The following is a 25,475-nucleotide window of genomic DNA, read 5'->3' as shown; positions in this document are numbered from 1 at the left end:
TTTCCTTTTCAGAAACAACTGGACAAACATGTCAATCTCATGTGAAGAAAATCTAAAGAAAATCTGATTAAATTCATGCTTAAGCCTGGAAGTTATCAGGAAACCAGCGACAGTCTTTCACTGATATTACTGAAATTGTATCCCTTACCCTATCACTTGTTTATTTTCAAAACATATAGTAATAATCAGATGGCTGTATGCTCTGGTAAAATCAGGCAAAGGACAAGTTAAAGGGCCCCTGGGTGGCTCAATCGGTTAAGCCTCTGCCTTTGGCTCAGGTCATGATCTCAGGGTCCTGGGATCCAGCCTGGCATCAGGCTCCCTGCTCAGCCCGGAGTCTGCTTCTCCCTCTCCCTCTGCCCCGAATTGTGCTTGCTCTCACAGTCTCTCTCTCGCTCTCTCCCAAATCAATAAAATCTTAAAAAAAAAAAAGGGGGCAAATTGAAAAGGAATTTTTCCCCTTAAGACTAAAACGAGTTCACAGAAGTGTTTGAAATGTCCGGATAAAGTATTTGGACAAAACACTTTTTGTTTTTCTCCTGTTTGTCTTCGATAAAGTGGATAAAACCTTGGTATTTTGAAAGCTAAACTGTGGGAAATCTGGAAGATCAGGTCTTTTTCTGATTTGGCCGTGTATTGTGAGCCGCTTGCACGTGGGAGGGGCTTAATAGGTCGACACCGTTTATGCACGCGCCAATCATGCAATCCACAATTACGGACAACATTGTGCCTATATTGTGCAATAGGAGACCCACCAGATACAAATATATCAAAATTCCTAGCTTTCTGTGATTACACCCATCTTTCTGTTGCCTTCTGCTGGGGAAAACAAAGAAGAAAGGAGGAGCCTTCAGTATTCAAATACTGCCAGATCAGCTGTGAACTCGCAAAGTGGTCACCCTCAGAATAGAAGGAACCGGATTCGAAGACAGGCAGTCTTTGAGGTTATAGGGATCCCCAGCAAAAGGCGCGGCTACTTCCTGAGCCACACCGGAACCTTTGGGTGGGCTATATGGGTTCCAGAGGGAACGACTTAGGAACAGGACCACTTCCGCTGCTGAAGAGAAGAGAGAGGTGGGGAGGAAATAGCTCGAGGATCTGCATCCCGCTTGCGCTAGCGGCGGCTGAGAAGCAGGCAGAGAGGGGGCGGTGGTGGAGGAGGCTGAGGGGGCGGCGGCAGAGAAGAAAGTGACAGAGCCGGTAAGTTAGCCGCCTTAGAGCAGGGGACAGTGGACAGCGTCCAAGGCTTGCTTTGCAAATCTTGTCCTAAGTTGCTGAGGTGACGGGTGGGGTAGGGGGCCGTACTTCGTCCGCCGTCTGTCAGTCGGTGCCGAGAAGGGGTTCTTGGGGCTCTGGGGCTGGGCCTCGCGGGGCATTAGACTGTGCCGAGCTGGCTGACAGCGCCACCCCGGAGGCCGGGGAGGCGCTGGGGTTCTCACCCTGGACAGCTTCCCGGGACAAGGGCTGGAATTCGGGGGGAAGGAAATGGGTACTGTGCGTCCCATTTAACGCTCGGGACCTAGCGAGTTCTTCCAAGTGGGTGGTGGGTATTGTTTCGGGCACTGAGGGAAGGGCTTGTAACGAGAAGGTTAGTCTGGAACCAGAGCTTATCTGCCCTGTTCGTGCTGCCCGGCAGTCGGAAGCGGAGTTGTTTTTAAAGGCAAATGCTGCCCCCTGCTCCTGTCACTTCGGGACAAGTTAGAGCTTCAGATCTGTTGTTAAACCTACGTGTTCCCTATCCGATCTATCATGTCAGTACTGCTGTGGGTATCTGGTAAATGTTCTGTAGGTATACTTGATGGTGAGATCAGAGTTAAACGTCTTAAAGCACTTCTTGAAGAGAGACCGGACTAACCTTAGCAATCAGGACTGTATAGCCCACTTTCCCTCACCTTCACTTATAATCGTTTTAGCATTCCATGTCCATATCCAGTGTAAGGATAGTCATCTTAAAGACACTAAATAAAGCTTATGTTATGAATAAACTCTTGTGGTGTAATATAAAATTCTTTATCATTGAACGAAATGATTATATTGAGATTGTTACTGGAAAGATCAAAAATAGTTTTTTATTAAGTTACTGCTTTTCTATTGTCTTAGGTTCGGCTTTAGAGTGTGGTGAAGGGTACTTTTCATGGTGCATGGAAGGAAAGCCAATGCGCAGGTAGGCTTTTAGGAAGAAAACCTTCGTTCACTGATTGAAATTCAGCACGTAATAATTCAGGACTTCATTTAATTTTTTTAAAGGTTTTCAAACTTTACCAAATTCTGCTTGGAACTAATGATTCTTGTTCTAAAGTAAATAAAAACTATTATCAGGAATTAATCACTTTTGAAATAAGGGTCCAGTATAGTACTTAAATTTCTAAAGGGCGTTCTGAATCTTAGGTAGTTACTAACATTTAAATTTTCCTTTTTGCATGGTATTTTTTGTGATAAATAACCATTAAGTATAATATGATACTCTACGGGTTCATTAGTCTTCAATTATCTATAGAATGTAAAAGGTTCTGTTGCTGTAGAAGAATAATAATTATTTGTAACACACTGTCCTGTATATCTAATTATGGTTTTGGTTATTTCATTGATGATCAATAATACATTTGTTCTCTGAAGTAAAATAGCTGCATTGCAGGAAAGATTGTTGAAGGACTAAAAAGGTATTGGACATAATAACTTCGCCCATAGAAAAATAGAATAGAGTGTAAGAAAATATAGACAATTATAAGCCCTCCCAATTCTAGAATTTAGAATGTTTTTTCTTAATCTTTTCTAACAGATAGATCTCGAGTCCTTATCAAAACAAAATCAGCCTAGTTCTTTCTTTGTTATTTAAACTCATTTTACATCTATTGAACTGTACGTAATCATTTGTTATTTAACATCAAAGAGAAACAGCTCTGGCAGACCCTCTTAAGAGAAGAAACGTTTCATGATGGGGGTATGACTTATGACTTAGAACCAGGAGCAAGAACCAGAATATCTTTTTCCAAATCTGTTATTGATTTTTTTTTTATTGACCTTGAGCTATTTGCCTTCTCTGTGTCCTAATTTACTTTTCTAATGTATCTGACCAGGATATTGGGAACTAATGGGTGCTTGCAAGTGCTTTGAGATCTCCAGATGAAAAGATGTTGTGGATGTAATAAATGTCATTATCTTATTTGTATCTAACTCCAAGTAGGAATAATATTTGACTGCGGAGTACATGAAGAAATTAACAAAAATATATTAAATGGGCGCCTGGGTGGCTCAGTTGGTTGAGCATCTGCCTTTGGCTCAGGTCATGATCCTGGAGTCCCTGGATCGAGTCCCGCATCGGGCTCCCTGCTTGGCAGGGAGTCTGCTTCTCCCTCTGACCCTCCCCCCCTCATGTGTTCTCTCTCTCTCTCTCTCTCTCATTCTTTCTCTTTCAAATAAATAAATAAATAAATCTTTAAAAATATATATATATTAAATGCCTTACCACTTCGTCCTTTATCATGGTTGCAAAAAACAACTGATTGCTTCTCTTCCTCAGCTGCCATAAATGTCATATCTTATGTAATTGCTAAAGTAAGAGCTTATTATTTTTTTAAAAGGGAAGGCACAGCGTGGGAATGTTTTTGGTTTATCAGTAATTTCTATGTAAAATATTCACTTAATCATTCATACCTACTCTCTTTTTTCTTGTTTTATTATATAATACTGCCAGTTATTCAAAAATCAAGTTGGGGGGGGTGCCTGGGTGGCTCAGTTAAGCATCTGCCTTGGGCTGGGGTCATGATCTCAGGGTCCTGGGATCCAGCCCCACATCAGGCTCCCTGTTAGCAGGGAGCTTCTTCCTCTCCCTCTACCCCTCCCCCAGCTCATGCTCAAGCTGTTTCTCTCTCTCTCTCTCTCTCTCTCTTTAATAAATAAATAAAATCTTTTTTTAAAAAATCAAGTTGGGGAATTTTGGTGGCATTAACTTTTAAACTACACAGCTCTTTCTTCATCACCATCACATGGCCAGAGCCCAGCCTACCATTGCTCTCTGATTTAATTTTACTTTTGCTTACATTAAGTCACCTTTCTGTATTTGGGCTGTTATTTTTGCTGCTGCAGCCCAGAAGGCAGTCTCTGTAAAGTAATGTTGGTTAATTTTATACTTAGCTGCTATTGGAGAAGCTTTGAATGAGAAGTAACTGTATACTAAGATTATTTGAATACATGTGCATTCTCCCTACTAGGATATAAGCTCTTTGAGTCTCATATGTCTTCCATATGTTTGTATCCCTGGCACCTAATGATTACTGAATAGTAATTCAAATGACCACACAATATCTGCAGACTACTCTGAGTGCCCCCTGCCAAAAAATATGAACGAGAGGAAGATTGAAAACTATTGTTAAAGGTATTCTAATGCTTAAATGTGTACAGATACAAAATTTAAAAGATACAGTAAGATATTCAGTGAAAAATAAGTCTCCCAATGCCAACCCCAGCTCCCAGTTCTCCTCTTTATAGGCCACCACTATAAACAGTTTCTTACGCATTTTTTGTAGATGTTATAATACATATACAATCATATATAGAATATCTCTTTTTGTGAAAACACTAATGCCAGCATATCATGCACATTTTTCTCTTTCTTTTTTCACTTCCCACATTATTTTCTAGATGGTGACAAATACATATAGACCCACCATATTCTTTTTAATAGTTACATAGTATTTCATTGTCTGTAGGTGCCATAGTTAACCAGTCCTTTTCAGAGACATTTAAGTTATTTTGCTGTTATAACCAGTTCTGCAATGACTATCCTTGTCAGTGGTTTTTGCCAAACTGTGTATGTATAGAATAAATTCTTAGATGTAGAACTGCCCAAAAAGTATGTGTGTTTTTAAATTTTGGTAGATACTGACAAATTTCCTTCCTGAGAGATTATTCCAGTCTATAGTCTCACAAAAAATGTGCCTGTTTCCCAGAAGATGGCTCTTCCCTCAATTAATATTACCTTTGGAATAGAAGGTCTAAGGAATGTGTGACATGATAGCCCTGAAATTTGAAGGTGACTTACACATTTGGGTGAGTGGAAATGTTATTTACTTAGGGAGGTACCAAAATTTGTAACATTCCTTTGGTAAACATGAAGTGTATTTAAGATACCTGATCTGTTCTTTGGCTTATGCTTCCTACCTGCACATGATTTGGCTATTGTCACTATTAGGAGATATCAATATTCATAGAAATTACCCATCCTGGGGCACCTGCGTGGCTCAGATGGTTAAGCGTCTGCCTTTGGCTCAGGTCATGATCCCAGGGTCTTGGGATCAAGCCCCACATTGGGCTCCTGGCTCGGCGGGGAGCCTGCTTCTCCTTCTCCCTCTGCCTCTCCCCCTGCTCATTCTCTCTCTCTCTCTCTCAGTATCTCTGTGTCTCAAATGAATAAATAAAATCTTTGGGGCGCCTGGGTGGCTCAGTCATTAAGCGTCTGCCTTCGGCTCTGGTCATGATCTCAGGGTCCTGGGATCAGGCCCCACATCGGGCTCCCTGCTCGGCGGGAAGCCTGCTTCTCCCTCTCCCGCTCCCCCTGCTTGTGTTCCCTATCTCGCTGTGTCTTTGTCTGTCAAATAAATAAATAAAACCTTTAAAAAAAATAAAATCTTAAAAAAAAAAATTACCCATCCTTTTACCTAGCCTACATTTCCTCGACTTCCTAAATTCTTGTGACTTTGACCTTCACTTACTTCAGCGATTCATTCCTACTCTCACTGAGAACAACTCTCTCTCTGAAATCATAAATCCTCACAACTTTTTTCCTGAGCATAACCTGTGAAACGCCCATTCCATCAGTTCTTTTATGTAGTTGCAATCAACATGCCTTCGGCCCTTCTGTTTTCATACAGTTCACTTCTGCAACCACTTCAACCATTTTCTAGCCATCACTCAATTCCCTAGATTGTTCATGGCATTTCCCAACTCTTGATTAATGTAAACATTTATATTCCCTGATTTGAATGGTTGATTACTGCTGGATGAAACCAGCCATGGGATATTTGTGCTACTGTAATCAGAGTCTGTAATATTATTTGAGCCAACATTGTTCTCCAGCAGTAATTCTGAAGGTCCCTGGGTAATGCTTACTCATTCCCCACAGCAGCTGTGTCACATCTTCACCCATTCTCTCGTGATCCTGTCACTGCTCCTCTCACTGGCAGCAACTTCACAGAAAAAATAAGGGCCATCAGGTATGAACTTCTCCAAGCTCCTGATGCCTCCTTACCATAAAATAAATGTATCATTTCCACCTTATTTTCCCACCCCACTCCCTTCCTCTGATCTCTTATGTAAGCCCTTCTACCTTTTGTCTAAGAGTCATGCCTCTGTATTTTGGTTCCATACACTCCCACTCTTCAAGGATCTCACTCCATCATTTATTCTTTCCCTTTTATATTTTAAAATTTCTCCCTCCTCATTCTTCACATCAGTATATATCATTTTCCAGTCTTCCTTAATTTTAAACTGACATAGTATTGGATGTCTCTTCTTTTCACAGGTAAACTTTATTCTAGAAATAGTCCATACTCACTGTCTCTTTCTTTACCTCCATTGACCACAGCCATTGACTACCTCAGGTTTTTACTGAAAGTTTAAGGTAATGAAGTTTTTTGGCTACTCATCATTTTCTTGGGCCTGGCTGTCCTTACTGGCTTACTGGCTTACTGAAGGTGACTTACACATTTGGGTGGGTGGAAATGTTATTTATTTAGGGAGGCTGTCCTAAGTTTGTCTTAGGACAAACTTTCTTACTCGCTGTCCCTTCTTAGATCACAACCTGCCACCATTTTTATCAGTTCCCCTTTTTCTTTCTTTCTTTCTTTCTTTCTTTCTTTCTTTCTTTCTTTCTTTCTTTCTTTCTTTTTCTATCTTTCTTTCTTTCTATCTTTCTTTCTTCTAAATTACTGTTACTTTATTATACTGAGCAGTTTAGTCTCTTTGTTATAATCCTGGTATCTCTAGAAGAGGTTAAAAAACAAAATCTTTTATCTTTAGGTAGTTCGTATAAATGTGGGGCACAGCTTCACAAGACAAAGAATGGTGGGGACTGTGGTGAACTAAGAGTACAAGCCCTCCTAATGATACTCAAATTCAATTTCAATTTCACTCCAAAACAAAACAAACCAAAACGGGTGGGCAAAAATCCTTCTGATGGTTTTTATCATTCCAGGGGACCCTCACCTTGCCTTTTATAATTAAAAGGCCTAAATACTTGTTTTCTCAAAAAGCACCATCTGTCTCTGAAATAAATGTTGTTCTTTTTCCCAGAATGTAAAAGAACAATAATTGAAAATTTTCAATAGCAGTTTTTTCCTTCTCACCATATGTAGAGATTCAAATATAGTAATTATAGTTTCTTAAACTGATTCCATAATATCTGATGCCTGCTTGACAGAATTTTTTAGATTTATTGACATTTTGGTAAATATGAGTCCTTCTTGTTTTATTTGATTTTATATGTTTGATAATGACACTTTTACTTTTTTTTTCTTTTATACCTGCATTTTGAATTATTGCTTTCTCCACTCTGTTATTTCCCTTCAACTTAGGGCAATATATTCTTTTTGTAACAACTGACTTAGTCAAATTTTATTAGCCAGTTATTAGTCAAACTTTAATGTGTGTTAAAATTACCTACTTGCTAAATGCAGATTCTAGAGTCATACCACCAGAGATTCTGATTCTCTAGTACCTCAGGAGCCTGCATTTTTATCAAACACCGCTGTATATCTGGTGTCAGAGAAACACAATCATTTGAAAAGTTAATATAACAGCCTAATAGGAATTGGGCAATCTTCTTACATTTTCACTTCATTTGAAAGAAAAGCCACAAATTCAAGCCATAATTTTAAATCTATCAATACCATGTTTAGAAAATCTGGTAATAATGGAGGAAGACCCTCTAGATACAAGAGTATTTGACCAATCAAAGCAAGGGGAAATTTCTATATTCAAATTGGTTAGTAAATTTAGAATATGTGGCTGATTTTACGTTCTCATTTTAACTACCATGTTTTTGGTATCAGAATATTTTGGACTGAAAGTCCTGACTCAAACTGGTTTAATCAACATGGAAACCTTTTATTTACATAACAAGAAGGCCATGGGTAGAGTGGGTTCCAAGGTTGGTTTGAGACAGTGGCCTGACAATAGCATCTTAGATCCAAGTTCTGTCTGTCCAATGTAGCTGTGCAATAGCAGCTTCATCCTAACCCAAAATTGATCTTCCATTCCACTACCACCTACCAATGTAGAATGCTACATTCTTCTTTGTTAATGCCTGGCAGAAAAAATTCCCTAAATCATGGAATATAAGTCTGTTCCTATAGTTTGATGACCAGCTGAGGTAAAAGCATGCCATCAGCTAATTGATTTGAGAGAATTCAGGATTTGTCCTTAAAACTAGGGACATGGTCATCTGCCTCTGAAGCAAATGGCTATTAGAGGAACAAAATCAAGGTTATGTTGAAGTTTGAGAGAGTTGATGGTAAAATATGATATTAATAGAATTTATCTTGAAGTTATGCTTTTCATCAGTGCTAAAAGAATAAAAAAAATCTGCTAAGGTTATTATTAGCAGATCTTATACCCTTTGGTTTTAGAAAGACTGATTTCTTTCCCAGAATTGACAGAGTCATTTTGTGAGAGAAGGCAACAGCTCTGTTTGGTCCCCCTAGTTTGTTAACTGTGGATAGGGTCCAGAGTAATCCTTTCACTTGCCTCCTTCAACCTTAAAATACATGTAGATTAATCTTGCAAATTAAGTTAATAAAAATGTTATTTGGGTTCAGTTTCTTTTTGTCTGTATTTGTAATATCATTAGTTCAGTATTGGAATAGAAAGCCACAGATTGAAAAAGCAAATAATTTGAGATCTTCTAGTTTTTCTAGATGAATATTTACTTGGACAATGAAGCTTGCTGCCTCAAGGTTTAATTAAAACCTTTTGTAGGGTTCTGTCCTGGGGAGCAGTTCACACCTCAATTTACCATCCCCCCCACCAGGTCTTTAGAGTATTTATTTCATCAGACTCCCAACAAAGAAGTTGTGAATATAGATGTGACAAGGTGTAAACACAGTCTATTTCTAGGACCCTTATTATAACTTCCCTTCAGAAGGTGCCCAGAAAAATGTACAAAAAACCCCACTTTTCTGCAGTTAGAATCCCGTGGATGTAATGAGACTAATGGAGGATATGCACTTAGATTTTTTAAAGTACACATTTACAAAAACAAAATAGCAGAACCATAGGAGAAATAACTTAGTGTATAGAATTAAATATGGCTTCTGGAATTAAATTGTTAGAATTAAATACTGCTTCTCAGGACATTTAAAATGAGGTACTCCTTCAAATCTCAGCCTGCCAGTAATCCCTCTTCTCATTTCTTCTCATTCTCCTAAAAGGGCAACATGGTCCAGCCATGGGCAGTATGCTTGCTTTTTTTTCTCCCATCTAAGAATAACAACCACATAAATCAGATTCCCAGAGTCATTTCTATTTCAAATACTCAATCCAGTTGCCTAAGACAGTTTGGGATAATAAAGCACTGCCTTTGAAGTCAGAGGACCTACATTCAGACAAATCCCAACACTGTCACTCCTTGTAAGTTAAGTTTAATTATCCCTACATTACAGATAATGAACTTGAGGATCAGAGAAGTTATTTGCCTGAGATTATACCTAATAAGTGATGGAGGTAAGGTTTGAACCTGGCTACAAGTTTGCCTAGCTACAAACCTGATTTCAAGAGAATTAGACAAGACTTCAGGAGGTATAGTTTATTTTGGCAGGAATAAAAACTGAATTCATTTAACAACAATTTAATTAACACTAGATCCAGGTATTGGGGTATAGCAGTGAGCAAAGACAAACATAAGGGCCTTGTTCTCATGGATCTTATATTCTATTTGGGGGAAAAAGCCACTATATCAGTAGGTAATATATTTATGAAGAAAAATGAAACAACTAAAGGGTATAGAGTGGTAGGAATTTAAGAGATGCTATTTCATGTAACATCGTGTTGGGGAGGAGGAATTTCCTCTGCCCTTCAAGGTCCTTCTAGCTGGACTTAGAATCAAATTAACAATGAGACAGATTAACAGGAGGAAGTCAAATTTAATAGCCTTCTTAGGGGGAATCCACACAGACATGGAAATTCCAAAGATAGTCAGGCAATGAAATACTTATATGAGTAGGGGAGGGGTAGGGTCTGAGGGTACAAAGGGGAGAAAGACCATTAGCAGAAGGGAAAGATGTAAACAAAGGTGCCCTATTTATGTAGATAAGTTTCTTAGGTAAAGAGAAATCTGTTAATAGCTCTCTTCCTGGTAAAGCAGGCAGTTGAGGGGGAAGTAAAGAGCTTTTTCTGAGTCTGCTGGGTTTGGATTGCTTTTAACTCAAAATAATGTTCATGCCAAAGTGGCCCACCTGGGGGTGGCCTGCCACTGGTCCCTACAGTGGTCTGGTAAGTTAACATTTGAGCAGAGATCTGAAAGAAATGAGGGAGTGAGCTCTTCATAGTTATTTGGGGGAAGAACCTTTCAGGAGGAAGGAAGAAGGCTCTGTAGCAAGAGAAGTCTTGGCATGTCCGAGAAAATAGCAAGGAAGTCTGTGTGACTAGAGAACAATGGGCAAGAGGGAAGCAGTAGGAGATAAATTCAGAGATATAGGGACGCCTGGGTGGCTCAGTTGGTTAAGCGGCTGCCTTTGGCCCCTGTCATGATCCCAGGTTCCTGGGATTGAGTCCCACGGTCCTAGGATCGAGTCCCATATCGGGCTCCTTGCTCAGCAGGGAGCCTGCTTTCTCCCTCTCTCTCCCTCTGCTTGTGCTCTCTCTGTCAAATAAGTAAAAAAAATCTTTAAAAAGAAAAAAAAATTCAGAGAATTAGCCAGGGTAATAGTCATGTAGATGTTGGTAAACCTTATATGCTTTGTTTTTTACTGAGTGTTTAAAGCATTTGGAGCAGAGGAGTGACATAATCTGACTTTTTTTTTTTAAGATTTTATTTATTAGAGCATGCACAGGGGAGGGGAAGGGCAGGGGAGAGGAAGAGGGAGGGGAAAAGAATGTCAAGCAGACTCTTCAATGAGCATGGAACCCAATGCAGGGCAGGGTCCCATGATGCTGAGATCATGACCTGAGCTGAAACCAAGAGTCTGACACTTAACTAACTGAGCCACACAGGTGCCCCATGATCTGACTTTTCTAAAGGATCACTTAGGTTGTTTAGAGAAGAATATAAATTGGCAAAGGTAGAAGCAAGAAGACCATTTATGAGACTATTATAATATAAAACAGAGTGAAAATAGCCTGAATTAGGGTGGGGCTGGTGAAGATGCAGAGAAATAGTTGGAATCTAGATATTATTTGGAGGCAGAATGACAGGATTTGCTGATGGATTAAGTTTGAGGGTGTGTGGAAGGGAAGGGGCTCCAAGATTTTTGGCCTGAGCAACTGTGAGAATGAAATTGCTTTTTATTAATCTGGGGAAGGCTAGAAGAGAGCATGTCGGAGAAGGTAGAGAATCAAGGAATCCATTTTAGATACATCATTGAGATCTATTTAGTTTGTGTGATAAGATTCATATGGATCCAAATTGAGACCTTATCCAGGCAGGAGATAAGGCTCCTTTAGCCATTCATATATGGGCGATGGGAACCATGAGATTAGATGAGCTCCCCTAAGAAGGTGTATAGAGAGCAGAGAGGATAGAATTTGAGAGAATGACCACATTTAAGAAATTTTTTTGCAAGTTTGCAAGCCAGACCTTTGATAAGAGTTTATAAATTAGCCATTATTAAAAGTCAGAATCTATACTAATACAGTAATAATAGCACAATTTTTTTTGCTATGGTATACTTTTAAATGAAAGGTAGATACATAGAAATTAGCTTCCATGTTGTATATAGGCAAAATAAAAAATTGTTTATATCTGAGTTTAATAGTACTGCCTTTAATAATTATGGTTACAACAAAAATGTTTTCATTTCAACATGCAATGTCAATATTAAAATAGGAATTTTTTAATTTATCTTGTCTTTAATGGTGGTTCTTTTTTAAAGACGCTTGATTGTACCACTGTTAATTAACCAGGTGATTTATTCTTTCAGCATCTACTATGTACAAGGCATCTTTAAGCACTGTGGTTAAATCTTCCTTGATTGTTTATGTGGGTGGTAAAAATTATTCTTTAACTGCTCAGTTTTTTTTGGTCTTTAAATTGTCAAGCATAAACAGTGCTGTTTCTACCAGATGTCAGGAATTATGAACATTTTGTATTCTAGAATACAGAATCACCTGTGGGCTAAGGCCAGGCCTAGAAAGACTGAATTTATAAGTACTTTGGAAAAACAGGTTCCAAGAAAGGAACAACTGTCTTCTTTGCTTTCAGGCTGTGCCCTTGTAATGTAAATGTAGTTTCTTTTCCCAAAATGTCCTTTTCTCCTGTCCTTCCCTGGGGACTCTTTCAACACAGGTGTTTTATTATACTGTAGTTCTTGTTGGTACCACGGCTTTAGGGGTAGTAAACTGATACTGTCCCTTGCAGGCCAGATATTAGACTATCTCAATATAGTCATAGATGATTAAGGCTGTGAGACTCACATGAGGCTGACCTAAAACCCAGTGATCAGAACGGAGCCACCTAACCCCCTTTTAAATAACATGATATCTTTGGAAGAATTATTCATCAGAAGACTGCTTAGTGAATATAGAATTAAAAGCAGAAATATAATGATCTGGACCATAGGTATAGGATATTTCACCTAAGTTCCAGAATAACCCAATTTAATATTCCTACTTCACAACAAAAATACATACCTGTGAAGTAACCTTGTAGCTTATGCCAGTTAGATCTAGGATCTTTCCAGTATAAACAAATACTTTATTGATTTTTGCCTTTCTGACCATAGTTTGTATCCTGGTTGCCCTCTCTCTAGTTATTCATGTATCTCCCCTTCTCAATAGTTAGGTTCCCTGGTTGCCTCTTTATATTCCTTTGAATTTTTCTCAGTTTGAGCAAAATGCTTTGTAAATTGTATGCAATTAGTAAATGTTTGTTAAAAGAATAATTACCATTTTAGAGGGGCGTAGATTCTCTTTTCTCTGCATATCAGTAGATACAGTATGATGATTATGAAAATCCAAATATCTTCATTACACTTATGTGTCAATTTAAGTTTGCGGCATTTATCTAGCAAGTTAACCCCTGAATTTCTGAAATATGAACATAACATGTAAACTTTGCTTCTCTTATATATTACCTGGAATAACTTTTTTAAAAGGTAATAAGCCTTTGACTATATTTTATTAGAAAGGTTTAAAGATAATTCTGAAAAATTCTTAGACTATCCCAGTATTGTTTAGCCAGAAAAGACTTAGGTTCAATTTTGTTTACTATTTTCCTCAAGCTTAACATTTATTTTGTAGGCCTCCTACCAAGTTAGTTGATTCTTCTGATAGTTCACTGGTGAAGTTCTTTATGATGACTGGACCAAAATAATCTGCATTTATTGCAACTTCCTGGGCTTTTAAAAAAGAATTGTACAGAAATTTGGATATCCATAAGGAAAAAAACTGAAAATTTTATTTTGAACTGTTAAATAATTCTACAACTCCCTTCTCTCCCCAACCCAGCATTCACATCAATCCCAGTTACTAAATATTTGCAGTGCCCCAGGAGACAGTTGTGGTTTATCCAAAAGCATCAGGAGACCTGCTCTGTTACTAAAAGGAAAGCTTCATGATTTTAGCAAGTCACCTAACCAAATCAGTTTCTTCATCTGTTAAAGGAGGATATTATGCTAAATGATCTGATGATCCATTCTGTTTCAAATCTCAGTCTCCATTCTTCAAGCTAGCTAACAGATTATGCCAAGCATGGAAGGATGGTTTTCATATTTAAAGACTTCTGGAGAACATTAACATGTAAAATTTACTAATACATATATACCCTGATCCTGTGATGCAATGTGTATCAAATTTGAGAAATTTACAGAGCTGCCACTTTTTCTTTTCAGATCCCTTTTTAAAGGAAAATTATTACAGCCTCTCAAGAGTGTGTCCTGTAGCACCATTAGGGTAACACGTACTTAAATATATAAGAAATGCCCAACTTACAGACTTCCAGAGTCTTTGCATAAAAGTAGCTTCCCAAGCTCCAGCCATCACCCTAGCCAAAAGCCACCAAAAACAATAGCAACAGCAAATCCTAGATCAATACCAAAATGACAGATATTCTTTTCCTTCTCCTTGTACCTCTTGGCCTTTTTGTCTTAGGACTTCAAAACTCAGGTCAGAATTCTGTGTCAGTGGCTTTCAAACTTATTTGATATAACATACAGCCTGCAAAGGGACCTAATTATGCAAATGTATATGAATTTAAATGTGTATAGAACACATAGTTGAAACATATTTAACTAAAAGGAATGTATGCCAATATTTTTTCTATTTCATTTTTTTAGTGCTGCTTGTAACACACCGAATTGATTTTACAACTAAACCTAGCTCCACTTACAGCACTCTTACTAAAGACAAATACAAACCTCCAGGCAGCATAAAATTAAACTTTTAGAAAAGTATTTGTAAAGTGAAGAATGTCTATTTATGGACCTATACATTTCTTTTCTTTTTTTTAAATTTTATTATGTTAGTCACCATACATTACTTCATTAGTTTTTTTTTTTTTTGACAGGGAAAAAAATGTTTTTTAATTACGTACTCAATCCATTTGGTGTATTTCAAAAGGTGCAATACTTTTCTTCATTTATCAGTGAAAGAAGTTAGAAATTAACTTCAGGAAAAAAAAATCAGCAAATGGCAAACAAATTTCCTTGAAAGTCACAGTCACATATATAGTGCATCCTAGAAAAAGAGGAGGGGCAAGACAGGTTCCACCCACTTTCATGAGTTTCATCAAATACTGGGCCTACTCAAGGGTGGAGAGAAAAGGCAACTTTCAAAAAGGAGTATGTTATTAAATGAGGCATTTACTATACTCCTTCCTAAGAGCACCAGGTGGGGAACAAGTTTTCTAAACTAGATCTAGGAAGTGGAATGTGGAATCAATCCGTCCTCCTCCCCTTAAGGGCTGTCCAATGGTTAATGAATTTTAAAAACATGACTAAATAAAAACAAACCCCACACACACTCCCCGCACCCCACCTCCCTCCCCCGCAAAAAAAAAAAAAAAGAAAAAAGAAAAACAAAACAAAACCTAAATGTCCCAGATCATTCTCCAGAGTGGATGGAGCCCAGGAGCAGCTTCAACAACCTAAATTAGTCTGTTACAGAGTCATCACAAGCATGCCTTGCTTTTAAACAAAACAAAACAAAAAATTGAAACAAAACAAAAACTAGTACTAATCACTTTTCTGACAATACACAATTACTCAAATTAACTAGTAATGAGAGGGGGAAGGGGACCATACCTATGGGCCTTGTCTCACACGAGTGCATGTGGGTAGGTGCAGGGCATTTGTCATTATTGCAAAAACGAATTTTAATCTTTAATCTTTAGTTTGATTTAACATTGCTTTTAGTACGATGCTGACACCAGCTGTGTGGAAAGGGCTCTGGAGAGATGTTCGTAGCAGCACACACCTGCGGCTCTTCTTCGGTTCGGGAGGCTCCAGGGCAGCCAGTATTGCTTCGTCAAATACATTCTTTAGGCTTTTCTGTGTGAGTGCAGAACACTCCACATACTTGACCGCCTTCAGGTCACGGGCCAGCTTTTCAGCAGTCTCTGGAGTGATAGGCTTCTGTTTGTTCTTGGCAAGTTTCTCAATCGTAGAGGGGTCATCTCGGAGATCAATTTGGGTCCCAACAAGCAAGAAAGGAGTCTTTGGACAATGGTGAGTTATTTCAGGCACCCACTTTTCCTTCACATTTTCAAATGAGGATGGAGAGGCCACTGAAAAACAGACTAGAAATACATCTGTTTGTGGATAACTCAGCGGTCGTAATCTGTCATAATCCTCTTGCCCTGCATTATCAAAAAGTCCAAGAGTATATGGCTCTCCACCAATCATAACTTTGACTGCATAGTTGTCAAAACCAGTTGGTACATACTCAGATGGAAATTTGTTTGTTGTGTAGGATATCAGAAGACATGTTTTACCAACGGCACCATCGCCCACAACAACACACTTAATTGTCTGCATTGCTGAAACAGTTTTGTATCCACTTTAAATATTTCAAATTCGATGATGACCTCAGCTTCTCCGCCGGGGCGTTGGCCTACTTCATTAGTTTTTGTTGCAGTGTTCCATGATTCCTTGTTTGTGTATAACACCCAGTGCTCCATTCAATACGTGCTATACATTTCTTTTGTAATCATAGTAAATCTTCATCAATTCTGACTGATTTGGTAGGAACAATTGGATATATGTAGTACTTTTATTTCAGGGGGGAAGGGGCAGCTGGAAAAGGGAAGAGAGAATCTTAAGCAGACTCCATGCCCAGCACAGAGTTCAGTGTGGAGCTTCGATCTCACAACCCCGAGATCATGACCTAAGCCAAAATCAAGAGTTGGACGCTTAACTGACTGAGCCACCCACATGCCCGTGACATATGTAGTACTTTTAAACGAATGAGGCTTATTACCAGATTTAATATCTCTAGCCCCAAATTAGCTTAACAAAATCTTTCTCGAGGCTCTTAAGAGTTCTACTAAATAAAAAAATACTTTACCTGCCAGCTTCTTTACCACTTTAATATTCATAAACTGTGAAGAAAAGATTTCTAAGTGAAGATAAACTTCAATACAGACTTGCTGGATTATCATTAATTCAAAACTTATGTAAATATTAATTGAAGCATATCAACTCAGATTGGATTTTTTTATTTGATTCCTAATATGGATAAGCATAACTACCTTATCTGAAAGGAATGTAGATAGTTCTATTACTAGGATAGCTACAATTTAAAATTGTTAACATGTAGCAAGCCCTGAGCTGGAAGCTTTTATGTACATTATCTCGTTTAATCTTTACCATATGGGATAGATACTTACCCATTTTAGAGTTAAAGAAACTGGGGATTAGGAAGGATAAGTAACTTGTCCAGTAATTGTCTGTACTAGCATTTCAACCCAGGTCCATCTGTTACACAGTGTGCTTTGAAACTTCATGCTAGCTAATGACAGAGTAGCCATAGTACCCAAGTGTCAGAGCTGTTAGACTTGGGGAGAAAAATAAAAGATCTTAATTTAAGGTATGGTAAAATATTTTGAGACATCTATGGTTGGACTAAAACTTAGGCAGAGAATTTTAACTTGTTTCTCCCTGTGAGTGGCTTCTAAAATATTCGGTTTGATTCTTTCCCTTTTTTACAAACTAATGTGATTACATAGTTATTTACTATATTTCCTTGCTTATAAGACACATGACTCATTTAATAACTTTTTAGAAGTGTAAATATTGCATTAAAGGTATGTAAAGCTTTTATTAGCTGATGGTCTAACATGTATTTATCCATATAATCAATACCTAAGTTTTCTTCAATATCACAAAGTTTGATTCTAAGGCTTCCTCTCATTCACAGACCAAAGAATGTCCTGAATTATGTCTGGCCATCGCAATTATCTGTAGCATCCCAGCAACACACTAGTTTTTGTAATCCGGGCTTGTGTTTTTTGGTTTTTGTTTTTGTTTAGTTTAGTTCATTTTTTACTTAACACCATTGTGATAGACTGTACAAATTGTGAAAACTATGCATCTTAGAATAAAGGAAATACAGTACTATATATAAAGTTAATTTGGAGGGTCCTGGCCTCATTTTTCTGATTTTTTCATGCAGCATGGGCTATCATATTTTATAGCTTTGTGCTGAACCTGAGAGAAATCAATAAACATTTCTGTGTTTTAGAAAAATAACATATCAATATTTTGGTTAAACCAAATTAAGGATTTAAAGTCCATACGTCTGTTTTGTGCAGAGAGAGAATAATTTACAAGTGTTTTTTCATAAATTTTTATTAATGTATTGCAGGTAGTTATAAAAGATGTGGTCCAAGACAGTCTAGTCTGAGTACTTATGAGATGAAAAAAGAATTGTCCTTTATTTTATGGGAGTGCATAATGAAAGTGCCCTGATTTGGGATTAATAATGTTTGTTCTTCAGAAGACTTTAAGGAAGTTTATGAGTTTTAGCGTTCTTAGAAAGGAAGCTCTTTGGGAGCTTAGTTCTCCCTTTTGATTACCTGCAGGTTTCCCTATCTCTTGACTGTGAACACTTTATGGCAAGAGTGAGTTTCTAATAATATTGCCATCATCCTTCTTCCTTCCTTCCCCCATTCCTGTAGGTGTACCAACATTCGACCAGGAGAGACTGGAATGGATGTAACAAGCCGCTGCACCCTTGGAGACCCCAATAAACTGCCAGAAGGGGTTCCCCAACCTGCCCGCATGCCCTATATCTCAGACAAGCACCCTCGACAAACCTTGGAAGTGATTAACCTTCTGAGAAAGCACCGGGAGCTCTGCGATGTGGTGCTAGTTGTGGGCGCTAAGAAGATATATGCCCATCGAGTCATTTTGTCAGCCTGTAGTCCCTACTTCCGAGCTATGTTTACAGGAGAATTGGCAGAGAGCCGTCAGACAGAAGTCGTGATTCGAGACATAGATGAGCGGGCTATGGAGCTACTGATTGACTTTGCATATACCTCCCAAATAACCGTGGAAGAGGGCAATGTTCAGACCCTTCTGCCAGCTGCTTGCCTCCTTCAGCTGGCAGAAATACAGGAAGCTTGCTGTGAATTCTTAAAGAGACAGTTAGATCCTTCTAATTGCCTGGGCATTCGGGCTTTTGCTGACACACACTCATGTCGTGAGTTGCTAAGGATAGCAGACAAGTTTACTCAACATAACTTTCAAGAGGTGAGTTGTACTTGGTGGTTTGGATGGGTTCATAATGTATTGGTCAGAAGAGCACTCTGAGTTCATGTTCTGCTAACTAACATGTACCTGTTTGGGTATTTACTGCTGATTTGAACTCATAATACCAAAGATATAAATTGTTATAAATTCTAAGCCTGGTTTTTATTTTAGAGACCAATTTTATGTTCTGTCAACAAAAGTTAAAGTTTAGGGAATTGATTCTCCCTAGCCATACTAATAAACTAGTTTATAAGTCAGAATGCAGTTTATTAATTCCTTAGGAGATCGGCGTCTGATAGGATACCTGGTATCAGTCATTTGCATGAAACATTACCTTCCTGATTTTATGGATTGTTCAGCAGAATAAATAATAAATCAGCAGTTACTTGGAGAACTAACAATCAGAAAAAATGAAGTTAGATGTATATGAAAAGAATGTTTCATTAAATCTGTTATTTTTCATTTATTCATTTATTTAATAAATATGTGAAAAGCTACTGTTTCGGCCACTGTGCTTGGGGAAAAAAGGCTACATATAGTAGTGAACAAGATGTCTAGAGTGTCTGTTCTCATGGAGGTTATAATCTAGCAGGGAGGATATCCATTGAATGCATAATTAAATAATTAATTACAGTTTATAGGTGCTACAAAGAAACCTGGATGATTTAGCATATTACATAGAGATTTAACTTTGGTTCTGGAACAGCTCATTGCAAAATTCTGAGACATGAAAAAGCATAACTAGGTTGAGAAACTGAAAGAAACCCAGGGAGACCCAGAGAGCAAAAGGGAGGATGTTACATAATGATTTTACAGAAAGAACAGAAACCCATCACACTGGAGTTAATAGACCATGTTAAGAATTTGAAATTTAATCTTAAGAGCAATAGAAAACCATTAAAGGGCTTTAAGCAAAGACATGGTCCCTTTTGCACTTTACTATCACTCTTCTCCCCAGCAGGATAACTTCCAATGGATCAAAGATTTAAAAATACAAAATGAAACCATGAAAATATTAGAAGATGACATGGAGCAATTTCCTTTTAATCTTGAATTGAGAAAGGCCTTTCTAATTGACTAACACAGAAGGCATGGAAGAAAATACTGATAGATTTGACTACATAAAAATAAAAAATTTTTTCATGGTAAAACAAAAAAACAGTAACAAGATAAAAGTCAAAGACAAAGTGAGGGAGTGGGTAGCGCCTGAATGGCTCAGTTAATAGAGCATGCAGCTCTTGATCTCAGGGTTGTGAATTCTAGCCCCGCGTTGGGTGTACAGATTACTTAAAAATAAAATCTTAAAAAAAAAAGATAAACTGGAGCAAAATATTTGCAACTATCACAGACAATAGTCTCTTTAATACAGCAAGAGATTTTATTGGTCAATAACCTAGACCAATGATGTAACCAAAAAATGGGCAGTAAACAAATTCAGATTGCCCTTAAACATATGAAAATCTGCTGCAGGTTGTTCATAATGACTGAAACATAAATTAAAACTATACCAAAGTACTATTTTTCATTTCTCAGATTACAAAATTATAATCTATCAGATTCCAAATATCTAGAAGTTTGATTCCACACCCTGTTGACAAGGCCACGGAGACAAGGTAATGGAGCTACATTGCTAGTGTGAATATAAATTGATACAACCTCCTTGAAAGGAAATGTGTACACTTTTTTTCACACTCTTTGACTCAGCAGTCCCATTTCTGGGAATTTGTGCTACAAATTTACTGGAGAAAGGAGCAGTTTGAGGAGATGAGATCATGGGTTTTGTTTTAGATATATTAATTTGAAACACCTATAAGATGTCTAAATAGAGATACTGAGCCAGGCCACCGTTTATGAGTCTTTTATCTTAGAGGTTAGACTGAGATTAAAATTTAGGAGTCATCAACTTATAGTAATAAACTATGATGGCTTAATCTTTTTAAGGCAGGATTTAACCCAGCAACCATAAAAAGGTGGTAAATTTGATTGCATAAAAATTTTAAACTTTTTTATAACAAAAAAGCACTAAAAACAAGGTAAAAAAAATCAGTGCCCATGAGATCACCAAGAAGGGAGAGAGAAGAGAAAGCCTTAAAATTTTTCCAGCATTGAAGGATGGTTAGTGAAAGAGCAACTGGCAGAGGAAAAAGGGAATAACTAGAGAAGAGAGAAGAGGAAAACCAGGAGTGTGAGATCATGAAATGCAATGGAAGGGATTTTTTTTTTTTAAGAATGAGGAAATTATATATATGTGTGTGTGTGTATGTATACTAGCATAGCCAGGAAGTTTCCAAAAATTAAGATTAGGGCCATTGGCCTTAAGAAATAGTAAAACATTACAAACATTTTGGTACTAGAGAAGGTATAGATCAGTGGAGTGGAAAAGAGTCCAGAAGTTGACATTTCAAGTCAGTGGAGGAAAGTGGAATTGTTTAATAAATGTCATTAGGAAAATGGTGATTTGGGGGAAAAAATAAAGATGGAATTCCCAGTGGATGAATATTTTAAACCTAAAAAACGAAATTCTAAAAGTTCTAGAAAATACCATTAGTTGGCTGGTAGTAAAAATGACCTTTCCAAGCAGGATACAACCGAGAAGCCAGAAAGAAAGATTGATAAATTTGATTATCTAAAAATTAAGAATTTTTGTTCTTTATAACAACAATAGCACTATAAACTAAATCAAAAATCAATGCCAAACTCATATGTCAAGCATACATGACAGAAAAAAACAATAATTCCCATAAAACTCATACAAATTCAGTGAGAAAAACCATGAAAAACAATAGAAAAATAGGTAAAGGTATAAATAAGTAAGGTGTAAAAAGAGATTTTCAAATGTAAATAAACATACAAAAGCTTAGTCCCCCTTACACATAATTAAACATACATCAGAACAAGATATGATTGTTAACCTATCAGGTTGGAAAAACAACTTTTTAATTTTATTTGAAAAAAATTCAAATTTATAAGAAATTTTAAGAAAAAGAAAACACTTTCATATATCCCTTACCCAGATTACCAGTTGTTAACATTTTGCCATATTCGCTTTACCATTCCCTCCTTGTTATATCAAATCTTTTTCTCTGAACAATTTGAGTATATTGCATACATTATATTCCTGTACTCTTGAACATTTCAGTGTGTATTGTCTAAGACCAGGGACTTTTTTTTTACATAGAATTCTCTTACAGCAGTTCATTTATCAAATGCAGGAAATTTAGCATTGATAAAAACATTATTTAATCCATAGTCCCCATTCCAGTTTCACCAACTGTTGCAGTATTGTTATTTTTTTTTTTTTTAAGATTTTATTTGACAGAGAGAGAGACAGCCAGAGAGGGGATACAAGCAGAGGGAGTGGGAGAGGGAGAAGCAGGCTTCCCGCCGAGCAGGGAGCCCAACGCAGGGCTTGATCCCAGGACCCTGGGATCATGACCCGAGCCAAAGGCAGACACTTAACGACTTGTTCTTTTTAACAGTTTTTTTCCAGTCCAGATTCCAGAGCAGATGATTGCACTGCATTTAGTTGTCATGTTTGTTGAGTTCTAGATAATCTGTAGTAGTTCCCTCCACATTTAAGAGCATAGGCCACTTGTCTGATATTTCCTCATGGGTAGATTCAATATACATTTTTTTCTTTTTCTTTTTTATTTTATTATGTTATGTTAATCACCATACATTACATCATTAGTTTTTGATGTAGTGTTCCACGATTCATTGTTTGCGTATAACACCCAGTGCTCCATTCAGTAAGTGCCCTCTTTAATACCCATCACCAGGCTAACCCCTCCCCCAACCCCTCCACTCTAGAACCCTCAGTTTGTTTGAGTCCATAGTCTCTTATGGTTCGTCTCCCCTTCCGAATTCCCCCCCGTCATTTTTGACAGAAATACTATGTAAGTGATATTTTGTCCTCAGTGTATCACAGAAGTACATAGTATCTATTTGTCCCATTACTGATTATGTTAACTTTGATCATTTGGTTAAGTGGAGTCCCCAAAGTTTCCTATTAAGTTATTATTTTTCTTTTTGTAACTAGTAAGAACTTTTACAGAGAGATGCTTCAAATCCATGTAAATATCCTATTCCTTATCAAACTTTTACTCACTTTCACTCACATCCATTGATAATTTCTACCCAAATTAGTTATTACTATGATGGTTGTAAAATGGTGATTTAAAAAACAATACCAACTTTTCTATCAACGTTCTGCTATAAGGAAGAATTTTCCTTGTTCTGAGTGATTGGTTAGCATTATGAATTCATCGACTTTTATTCTAGTTGAGGGATTATAGTCCTTTGTTACCATTTATTATTTTGGTGCTTTATAGTCTGATTTATCCTTCCTGTGCTTACTTTTGCAAAATTAAGCAGACATATGCATGTTTTTTTATTTCCATTTCTGTCCTACACAAAAGGTAGCATTGCATATATTCTCTGTTGCACTTTGCCTTCTACTTAATTTATTCCGAAATTCATTCCATATCAGTTCATAGAGATCTTCCTTGTTCTCTCTCTACAGCTACATTCTTCTAGCGTGTACCACAGTTTGTTCAATCAGTTTCCTATGTTTGAGCATTTAGACAGTGTTCAATGTTTTGCCATTACAAATAATGCTGCAATGAATAGCCTTGTGTATGAATATTTCAGTGTTGTTGGAGGTTTATTTTCAGGATAAATTCCTAGAAATGGGACTGCAGAGCCAAAGGTTAACTGCATATGTAATTTTGTTAAATATCACCAAATTCCCCTCTATGGGGATGAAACCATTCTGACCCTAACATATGAGGGTGACTATTTCCTCGTAGCCTCACTAACAGAGTATATTGTCAACCTTTTGAATTTTTGCCAGTCTCATAGATGAGAAGTGGAATCTCAGTGTGGTTTTAATTTGCATTTCTCTTAACATAAGTTGAATATCTTTCATATGTTTAGAGGGCCTTTTTAATATAATTTTAATATTGTTTATTATCATCTTTTGCCCATTTTCTAGTCAATAGTTTTTATATTTTTTCCTCCTCGATGTTTTAAAGTTCTGTCTTTATTAACAGTGATAGCCTTCTATCTGTGCTACATGTTACAAACTCTTTTTCCCAGTTTGCATTTGCCTTTCAACTCTGCTTATGGTATTTTTGGTCATGCAAAAGGTTGTGGGTTTTTTTTTTTAATATTGTCAAATGTATAAGTCTTTTACTTTATTGCATCTGGGTTTTGAGGCAGAGTTTGAAGGCTTCTCCTTTCCTCAGGTTACAAAGGAATTTACCCATATTTTTTATACTATGTACATGGTCTCTCTGAGTTTATCTTGTGTAGGGTGTGAAATGCTCTATTATCTTTTTGTAAATATCCAGCTGGTCCCAGTATCATTTATTTAAAAGTCTCTTTTTGCCCCCAATGATTTGAGATAACATCTTTATTATATACTGAATTTCTGTGTCTGTGCTGGGTTCTAGATCTTGTAGTGTAGGCCGTAACAACACTACCACACTGTTTTCTACAATGTTTTAATTATTGAGGCTCTGTAGTATATTTTAATACATAGTAGGGTTATTAATACCCCACCTGTATAACTCTCTTTTTCAGTGTTTTCCTAAATTTCTTGCATGTTTTTTTTTTCCAAATGAACTTAATATCACCTTATCTAGCTCTAAGAAAAAACCTTGGTATATTTATTGGGATCAAATTAATTTATAAGTTAAGAACAGTCGTTTTTATGATGTGTTCTATTAAAAAATGAGATCTGTTTCTTCAGTTCTATTTTTCTATCTCTCAGGAATGTTTTATACTTTTCTTCATTTAAGTTTTGTACATTTCTTAAGTTATTCCTAAGTGTTATTTTTTGTTCCTTTTGTAATTTTTTCCCCTTCATTATAGCTTCTAACCAATTGCCATTAATGTATATGAAAGCTACCTTACTGAATTTTTTATTCTTTGAGTTACTTTTGCCATTGATTCTTTAGAGTTTTCTGAACATCCTATCATGTCATCTGCATATCAGTAGTTTTATTTCTTCTTCAATTGTTAATGCCTTTGTTTTTTTTTTTTCTCTAGTTGTTTGGGTTAATACTTCTAGTAAAATGTTAAATAGTAATGGAAATATTGGACATACTTACTTTGTTTCTGGCATTAGTAGGAATGACTTTGGTGTTTTCCCATTAACTAATATGATGTTTTTAGGATTGAAGTATGAAGATTTTATCATATTAAGGAAGTATCCATGTACAACAATTCCTATTTTCTTGGATGCTTTTTATTAGGAATGATATTGAATTTTGTCAAGGGTTTTCTCAGTATTTATGGAGGTAATCATATGAATTTTCTCCTTAAACCCATTATTATGAATTACATAAATGAGGTCCTAAAATTAAAGCATCTTTGCATTCTATGTACATCCATTGTGGTTATGGTGTACTGTTAATGTGATGTTTGAATCTATTCACTAATATTTTATATAGTGTTTTTATATTGATATTCAGAAGTGATGCTAGTCTTTAATTTTCTTGTGCTGTCTTTATCAGGTTAGGTATAGATATAAATATAGATATATACTACTTCATGAACATGAGTTAGAAGTTTTCC

General features: G+C 36.9%; 2 protein-coding genes across 2 annotated transcripts in view; one reads left to right on the top strand and one right to left on the bottom strand.

The window, feature by feature from the left end:
* Positions 1–1,064: 1,064 nt before the first annotated feature.
* KLHL20 (kelch like family member 20) overlaps positions 1,065–25,475 on the top strand; it is a 55,803-nt gene continuing 31,392 nt past the window's right edge. Inside the window, exons 1-3 of the mRNA XM_027612531.2 lie at positions 1,065–1,200; positions 2,101–2,164; positions 18,323–18,896. Coding sequence (XP_027468332.1) covers positions 2,142–2,164; positions 18,323–18,896 — 597 coding nt within the window. The 5' untranslated portion in view covers positions 1,065–1,200; positions 2,101–2,141. The remainder of the gene's footprint in view (positions 1,201–2,100; positions 2,165–18,322; positions 18,897–25,475) is intronic.
* Positions 15,513–16,251, bottom strand: LOC113931995 (cell division control protein 42 homolog). Its single transcript, XM_035722402.1, has one exon. It carries the CDS (start codon positions 16,179–16,181, stop codon positions 15,528–15,530), a length of 654 nt encoding a protein of 217 aa, XP_035578295.1. The 5' UTR covers positions 16,182–16,251; the 3' UTR covers positions 15,513–15,527.

This window comes from Zalophus californianus, chromosome 10 (genome assembly GCF_009762305.2).
Source record: "Zalophus californianus isolate mZalCal1 chromosome 10, mZalCal1.pri.v2, whole genome shotgun sequence".
Classification (NCBI taxonomy): Eukaryota; Metazoa; Chordata; class Mammalia; order Carnivora; family Otariidae; genus Zalophus; species Zalophus californianus.
Note: the sequence above shows the minus strand (reverse complement) of the source record. Positions and strands in the feature narration are given on the sequence as shown.

What these genes read in the sequence shown, in the direction of transcription:
- LOC113931995 (XM_035722402.1), bottom strand. Translation starts at nt 16,181, where the DNA reads ATGCAGACAATTAAGTGTGTTGTTGTGGGCGATGGTGCCGTTGGTAAA.